This window comes from Branchiostoma floridae, chromosome 8 (genome assembly GCF_000003815.2).
Source record: "Branchiostoma floridae strain S238N-H82 chromosome 8, Bfl_VNyyK, whole genome shotgun sequence".
NCBI classification, from domain to species: Eukaryota; Metazoa; Chordata; class Leptocardii; order Amphioxiformes; family Branchiostomatidae; genus Branchiostoma; species Branchiostoma floridae.
Genome location: NC_049986.1, coordinates 7555065 through 7562705, shown reverse-complemented (window position 1 = coordinate 7562705; position 7641 = coordinate 7555065). Strand labels below are relative to the sequence as shown.

At 39.0% G+C, this 7641-nt stretch overlaps 2 protein-coding genes across 3 annotated transcripts; one reads left to right on the top strand and one right to left on the bottom strand.

The window, feature by feature from the left end:
* Nucleotides 1-54: 54 nt before the first annotated feature.
* Nucleotides 55-3772, bottom strand: LOC118422075. 2 transcript variants are annotated; one of them, XM_035829588.1, is made up of 6 exons: nucleotides 3614-3772; nucleotides 2880-3180; nucleotides 2159-2371; nucleotides 1401-1516; nucleotides 907-1125; nucleotides 55-612 (listed from the first exon to the last, which is right to left on the bottom strand). In XM_035829588.1, exons 2-6 carry the CDS (start codon nucleotides 3083-3085, stop codon nucleotides 506-508), a joined length of 861 nt encoding a protein of 286 aa, XP_035685481.1. In that variant the 5' UTR covers nucleotides 3086-3180; nucleotides 3614-3772; the 3' UTR covers nucleotides 55-505. The 2 variants fall into 2 exon arrangements, with proteins under 2 accessions (XP_035685481.1, XP_035685482.1); XM_035829589.1 differs by having other exon boundaries at nucleotides 2880-3185; nucleotides 3614-3750.
* A 171-nt stretch (nucleotides 3773-3943) lies between these two features.
* Nucleotides 3944-7521, top strand: LOC118422076 (60S ribosomal protein L28-like). The gene is made up of 6 exons (XM_035829591.1): nucleotides 3944-3995; nucleotides 4624-4719; nucleotides 4884-4943; nucleotides 5146-5209; nucleotides 6210-6322; nucleotides 7370-7521. Exons 2-6 carry the CDS (start codon nucleotides 4639-4641, stop codon nucleotides 7460-7462), a joined length of 411 nt encoding a protein of 136 aa, XP_035685484.1. The 5' UTR covers nucleotides 3944-3995; nucleotides 4624-4638; the 3' UTR covers nucleotides 7463-7521.
* The last annotated feature ends 120 nt before the right edge of the window (nucleotides 7522-7641 follow it).

The following is a 7641-nucleotide window of genomic DNA, read 5'->3' as shown; positions in this document are numbered from 1 at the left end:
CTCTTACACAGAATGACACAGTGATACAATTTCAAAAAGGGCAACACAGACATGTTTAATACTTCAATCTTAAAAGTGACTTTATTGCACATATGTTGAAGATAGTAGGAAAAGAAGCATACTGTGTAGACTGTAACAAGCCAGATTTCCTTCTATGATCATTATGGTAAATAAAAAAAATGATTGCTATAAATGAGTTTAAAATCATCTAGTTCAAGGCCTTAGAAGCTTTAGTCTTCTCTGTTACCAAGAAACACTGTTTTCTTCAGTAGACATGACCAGAAAATGTACAATACATTCTTCAATAGAAATGTGTATGGTAAAACTAGCCCACTATCTTTTGCACACTAACATGTAACAAAATCAACCTATGGAAATCAGATTTCCAACACCAATTGCAATATTATTCCTCATTGAATACACATATCCTTCATCCATTCATCCTTTGTTAGCATAATTGTAGCAACTGTATATATTAAGTAATTGCAGTTACTGACATCTTTATCTACGTTTTATGAAGAGCGTCATAGGCTTGGTCAATTCTGTGGTTCAGGTCATGAGGACTTTCCAACAGTCTTGTGAGGATGGAAGTTTCCATTTCAAGCAACATACCTGTATAAAAAGTATGACAACAAAATCTATATACCGAAAATATTTTGCCACATACATGTATTATATATATATATATATATTCACATTATTTGAAATTTATGTTCTTAGACATAACCGTTACATACATGTATATGCATGCTAATGTGCATAAGTGTGATACTAGTACATATATCTTGGATACTATTAGTTAAAGTACTGAAGTAAACTTAATTCGATGAAAAGAGTTCATCATAATTTTTGATACAACTAGAATATACTTCTGACTCCACCTTTGACGCCACTCTAAGATCTCACCTGTAATTTTTGGAGCATCTGTCTCGTATCGATCAGACACGATATCAAACAGCTGTTCCCCCAGTTCCTGTTTATCTGGATCTAGCTGTGACTGACCAGCTGTGCCTTGCTGTTCCCCTCCCTGTACAGCTTTCACAGCCCTGTGTACAGCTGTCTGTAAGGCCTGTTTGTCAGCTAGTAATGTCTGCAGGGTGTCTTCTGGCAACTCAAGTAACATTCCTGAAGGACAGCAAAACATTTAAACAGCAATTCAAGCAGTTCAAAAATGCAATATTGATGTACGCAAATATAAAGCTTGCTACATCTAACCCTTGCAAAATGGGGAACAATAGACTTTAAACTGAGAGAGAGAGAGAAAGATAGTTACCTTTTTGCAAAAAATGCATTTTTTTACAACATGGTAAAATTCTCCAAACTTAAAAACACATGAAAAGCAAAACGTTTTAAAAATTTAAAACTTAGAATAGTATACAGTAAGAGCATACTAGTATTACCTGTGATTTTTGCACATAGATCAGGTTGCAGTTCTTCAACCTTTTCATAGAGAATGTCTCCTAAGTCTTCTTTGCTCACACAGTCAGACGTACCAGTTACAGATCTAGATGACTGCCTGAAATAGTGATTGGAAGAACTTGTTTCATGACGGAAAAAACAGAGAATTTTCAATGTGTCATACATACTTGACATTTGACTTGAAACTCAACATTGCTCTTTTCAAACAAGTACAGTTAACAGTGGACCATGGCTTAGCACCCCATCTTAAGGACTGTGACACTTTCTAAAACAGTAGAAGCGTGCACAATGGGGTGAACAATACAGGTGGGATTAGATATGGTCTTCTGTACATCATAAAGCTCTTTCATACTACTGTAGATGTTTCAACGGCAATCTATCGTCTTCATCGGTGGATAATGTATTACACTGATGAGGACAAATTACCAACCAGATGAAACTATTTACGTAGCTGGGAGTAGAACTCACAAGACGCAGAGTCACTATCCACTGGACTATGCACACTGCATGCTCTTTCTGTTGCTTCTAACCTTTCCATTGTTTCTTCAATATTCGTATGTAACAGTGGGGCTCAAGCGCCACTAAAATGACCAAGCCAAAGGGGTCTGACCCTATTGGCATAACGATTTAGCACATTGGGTTTGTGATCTGGGAGCCAAGAGACTGTTTCTACTGACCTCTTACAATTACAAGTATTAGTACATGTATTGGAAATGTTACAAAGTGACAACCTACATACCCCTCTATTCTATAAAGTGCTTCTTGTACTGCAGTTTCTAACAGTTCTCTATCCTGCAGCAGCTTAAAGACTTCTGTTTCTTCCAGTTGTAGTAGTTCCTCGGTAATTCTATCTGTATTGTCTGATGAGTTCATGGCACAGATTGCTGCATGTAAGTGTTCCCTTAGAGCCACACACCGGTCCAGCACGGGTACCTGGTCCTGACAATGAACCCTGCAAATACACAGAATCAAGGCATTATCAAGCAATCTTCATTGAAAAGTTTAACCTAAATCTGGCACTAGTGTCCTTTTACCTGTTTGGCCCTTACAAGTCATTCAATAAGCATTTTGGAATACCAAGTTCCAAAACCTGTTTCTGCCAGATAACATATAACATTGCAAGGGAGGCTTAAATGAACCAAGGAGCTTTTAATGAACAGTGTCACTAAAGATAGTGAATACTATCTGAAACATCTGACCATTTACAAAATCATATCCAGTTGCTTGAGTAACTGCTTTTTAGCACAGCTTTTATCCCTTTTACCACGGTATGGAGGGTACAGAAAAAAAATGGCCAGGCCACCTTTTTCTGTAAACCCTTCTGTTGATTATCTATAAACAAAAATAAACAAACCTTCGGCAATACAGCTCAGATCCTCTTAAACTTAAAGGAAACTACAGGTTATTTCTTTAACCTTTCTTAAACTTGAAGACAACAGTACAGGTGATTTTTTTTTTACCTTTCAGTCTCCCTTGCCTCTCCTTCCAGTAATGTCCCCTGTGCCTTGACCACTGCTGCCTGCAGCTGTCCCTCCTCCATCAGTAGCTCCAGTAATGTGTCTGTAGGCAGCTCCAGTAACATGCCAGTCACCTTGTTGGACTGGGTCGGGCACAGTCTCCGAACTTTCTCAAGTAACTGTTCTCCGATCTCTTCTTTGCTCATCATTGTCAGTATAGATACTATATCTCTGCTGTTCCTTATGATACTCCAAACATCCAGAAATCTGTTTTTTGCATTGACTGATTAAGCGAATGTGATATCTGTTCTGGATAAAAGAAACACATATTAGTGTGTTGAAAATTAACATTACAATAGCTACTGGTCACTGTAAATACAAAACCGCTACAAAAGTATCGAGATATACAGTACAGAAGAAGCCAGTTAATTGCACAACGGATAACCGCATACTTCTGTTAATTGCACGGAATCCCCAAATCCAAAAGTACTGCTGGATATTAAACTTCGCATTATTGCACCATCCAGATAATTGCATAAAATACTAATGGGGTGTGCAATTAAACAGCTTCTACTGAACAATGTTGCATAACAACATAAACATACCCACACAACCACACAGCCCCCTGAAGTTGACACTGAAAGATGCAGCCTCACGATATATAAAACATTACACTCAAATGATTTCAATCATTACTGACGTATATATAACTCACAAGTATAATTCTACAAACTCGCGTTGACCATATAAACTCGTGAGATCTTCAGAAAACTGATATCTTGCCACGTCATCCACAGAAAACCATGCAGGTGTATTTACCCACAGCCATCTGATATGACCCTATGTAACCTTTAACCTCCAACCTTGCCTCATTACGCAATTTCCTGCCGAACGAAGACTTGGCAAACAAGTTCCTCGTGGGGAATGAATAAAGCACCATTTTCACTAAAATACCAGTTGGAAAAAATTAAAAAGCTTAATTCATTAGGAAAAATGTATCTTTGAGAATTTAGTTGCCATACTTTTGTAGAGGGAGAGGAATCTCAGTCTTAGCGGATGGATATAATATCTCGTCCGTGATCAGCCGCCTTCCATCGCCCTCTTTCATTTTCCGACGAGGTAGGTATGGGCAGAAAATCTGAACCACTTTTTATTTTAGCAATATACGCCCTTATACTGTGATGCTGCCAATGTATTAACGCATCGGTAGAAGCACTATTGTGTTGAGAATATACGGCGTGTGTTTTTGGTTGGGACAGGAGAGATTTAAGTGTGATTTTGTCGAATTTGTAGTGGTGCATGTGGACCAGATTTCATGAAGAGGGAGGGGGGCAGCCATGTGGGAAGGCCGGTAGTTCAAAATTTCAAAAATTACTTAACTGTTGCTGTATTGTCATTATCCTAATCGTAAACGTAGTGGTAAGAGAGTAAGAAGGACATTTTAGTTGGACTCATAATGCAAAGAAATGCTAAATTTAAGTAATTCACAAGGTTTAGAAGACAATTTCCCCCTAGGTCTAAGACTAAATAACTATGCTTGAGAATACTTTATATATGCATAAATTTCATAGATGCAACTGTATATTTTGTTCTGTCCAGTCTGTAATATTTAGAAAGTTAATCTATAATCGTAAAAGTAAGTATTGAAAGTAAATATTTACTACACAAAATCACAATAGATATACTTTTCAAATAATGGACAAATACTTATTCTGTTATAATGTATGTATTTCTGGACACTATGTAGACAGAAAGCTGCACCATGTCTGCAGATCTGCAGTGGATGATCATCAGGAACAACTCCTCCTTCCTGCTGAAGAGGAACAAGCAGAGCTTCACCAGGGTAAGTCATGTCATTCTGTCCATATATGTAGATGTAGTAATGCTGCAGAGTTGCTTAACTGTAAGAGTGTAACTCCTAATAAGTCAGACCTATTTGGCATGGTGAGTTTGTTGATTTTTTATGTTTGTGATAATAATGTCTGTATATTTTGTCCACTTCTTCAGGAGCCAAACAACCTGAAGGCTAGGAACTCCTACCGGTACAATGGACTGGTCCACAAAAAAGTGAGTAAATCACTGTACTCCTCACTTTCTGGTTGTTATTTGTATCATTAAAATCATAACCAAATTTGGATATCTCATATTTATAAATTTGATTGACAAGGGTATGAAAAACAAGGTAATATTTCAAATTAAAAAGACACTTAGATTATCTCCTTTTATTATTCATGAAGCTATAAGTAATTTGTGTATATTTCTGTTTCAGACTGTAGGTGTGGAGGCTGCTCCAGATGGCAAGGGTGTTGTCTTGGTGACTCGCAAGCAGAAGGGTGAGTGACTTAAACCCAGAGCTTGTCTACTCTTACCTTCCTTCTGTTATCTGGTCATGTATGAATTTAGAAAACCCTGGAGAAGAGGAGCATGACCCAGACAGTGGCTAGTAGGACAGCAACTTCCCTTGAAGTTTGCCCGAGTTGCAAGCTACGTGTTCTTCATGACAGTGTGCATAGTCCAGTTGTTAGCAGCCCTGCTTCTGGAACTAGAAGTCATGAGTTCCATTCCGGCTGTGTCGCTCACGGCTCACCCAACATGCATGCTACCAGAAAGGATTGCAGTCCTTAGGATATGACTTATGCCTCAATCCACTGTTCATTGTTTTTGTCTATAAGAGCTAGGGGAATTTCCCCGGTATACTGAACCTTTAAATACTATCACGACCACTGTGGAAGACTATCTCTTCAATGAGCTAAAACTGGACGGAGATCATTTTTTCTTTTTTCTATCACAAGAGAAATAAAGACACTATTGTCATTAAGATTAACACTCTTCATGCATGTATTAGAACCCACTAAACTTCAATGAAAGGACTAGAGTAAGCCCTGATGTACTATGATAAACACTTCAGGTATTGAAGTACATTATACGACTTTCCTCACTTCACTCAAGTGAAAATGAGCTTCGGCACGGGCCGTCCTTCGGATAGGACGTTAAATGGAAGTCCTGTGTTTGGGGAGAGCAACACCCCAAGCACGTTAAAGAACCCGCCACATGTGCGAACATCCACCCAAGCAGATCAAACCATTCCGGCCAAAAATAGGGGTAGGGAATCTCCCGAGCAGCCCTTGTAACCCCTGCTTTGCCTATTGGGTCAGTTAGTCCTCACTCATAGTAAGCAATTGGGCTGGTCTCAATCATGATGTTTCTGACCTAGGGCGAAGAGTTACTGTTACAGTTCCAATCATGTAACCCTTAACCTTGAGTGGCCTTCAGGCCTTGTTACGTGGTGACCATCGAGTAAAAAAAAAAACATGTATTGCTGCACTGTTTCAGGCCTGAGAAAGCCAGCCAAGGCGACCAGCCGTGTGACCCTGTCCCGCGGAGGCCGACAGACACTCACCACCATTAGACGTGCTGTCCGAGGCTACAGGAAGGACCTGAAGATGGTGACTATACCTATGCTTTATTTGTAGTATTGTACATCTTAGAGATTTAGGAATTTTGAAGGGATGTGATGTACCACAGGGTTCTTACCAGGATTTTTTCACAGCATAGGGGGCATCTTAGCTCGGCCTAGCCAAATGGAGGGCATTGTAAAAGGGTCTGGGGACATCCTCCTAAAAATTATTGGATTTGTAACCCTCAGAAACAGTATTTCCTGCATTGCACGTCTCAGATTTTTTAAATCTTTGCACAAAACAACAAAAAAACAATGTGTTGTTTAAAACACAAAATAGGAGCCCTAATCAAAACATATGGGATACAAATCACAGCACATGGGCCTCAACTATGCTGGCAAGAACAGTGTACCATAAACACTGAGATAAAATTAAAAAACCTTTAATGTCAGGATCATCATAAAACGTTTTTTGAAATTTTCTTAAGGCAATGGCAAGTATTTTGATGATGAGAATTCCATCCAGAGAGATTTGCGTTATATAATAGATTGATTTAAAGGGACTTAATTTTGTGGTAGGAAAGGAGATGCAGTGTAAACTAGAACATGTTTGTGTTGGGAGGTCTCCTCTTAAATTGGAAAGCTCCGGAATTATTTAATGTACCAAATTTTGTGTTTTTCTTGGGTCATTTTTTTTATTTTGACTATTTTCTTTGGTTGCTCCAGGGCTCTAGCCAGCTCAAATTTTTTTCCGTCCGCCAATTCCCATTGTTGCGAAAACACTATTTCAGGAGTTAGAAAGACTGAACTGAGACCTTGAAAAACGGATTTTTAATGAGATTATAGTTTGCGAAAGGGCGCCGACACATTTCATCAACAATAATAACAATAGCAAAACAAACAGTGTGTGGCTTTTACGGCGTCCCCAAGTCGCCTGTAGCTTCCAACAAGGATTTTTGTCCGTCAAGGTTGACGGATTGGTTTAAAAAATTTTCCGTCACACGCAGCAAATTTCCGTCAATTGACGGAAAAACGGACGCTGGCTAGAGCCCTGGGTTGCTCTAAGAATGTTCTGACTGAATGCCTGTTGTTCCAGCCTGCCCTGCGCCGTGCCAGTGCTATCCTGCGCAGTCAGAAGCCTGTGGTGGTGAAGAAGAGGCTACCCAAGGCCAAGTCCTCTGCAGAATAGATGTCAGTTTGCGTTATCAGAGTCAAATAATAAACATCTGACATATGGTACAACAGGAAGTGTGATTTTCTATGTCTCCTTTGTGTTAAAGTTATTATAAAAGTATTCTTCTCAATGCCAAAAAAAGCTTGCATAGGTGGTCTAAAATCGTAGCCTGGGTACCATATGATTTCTTCTGG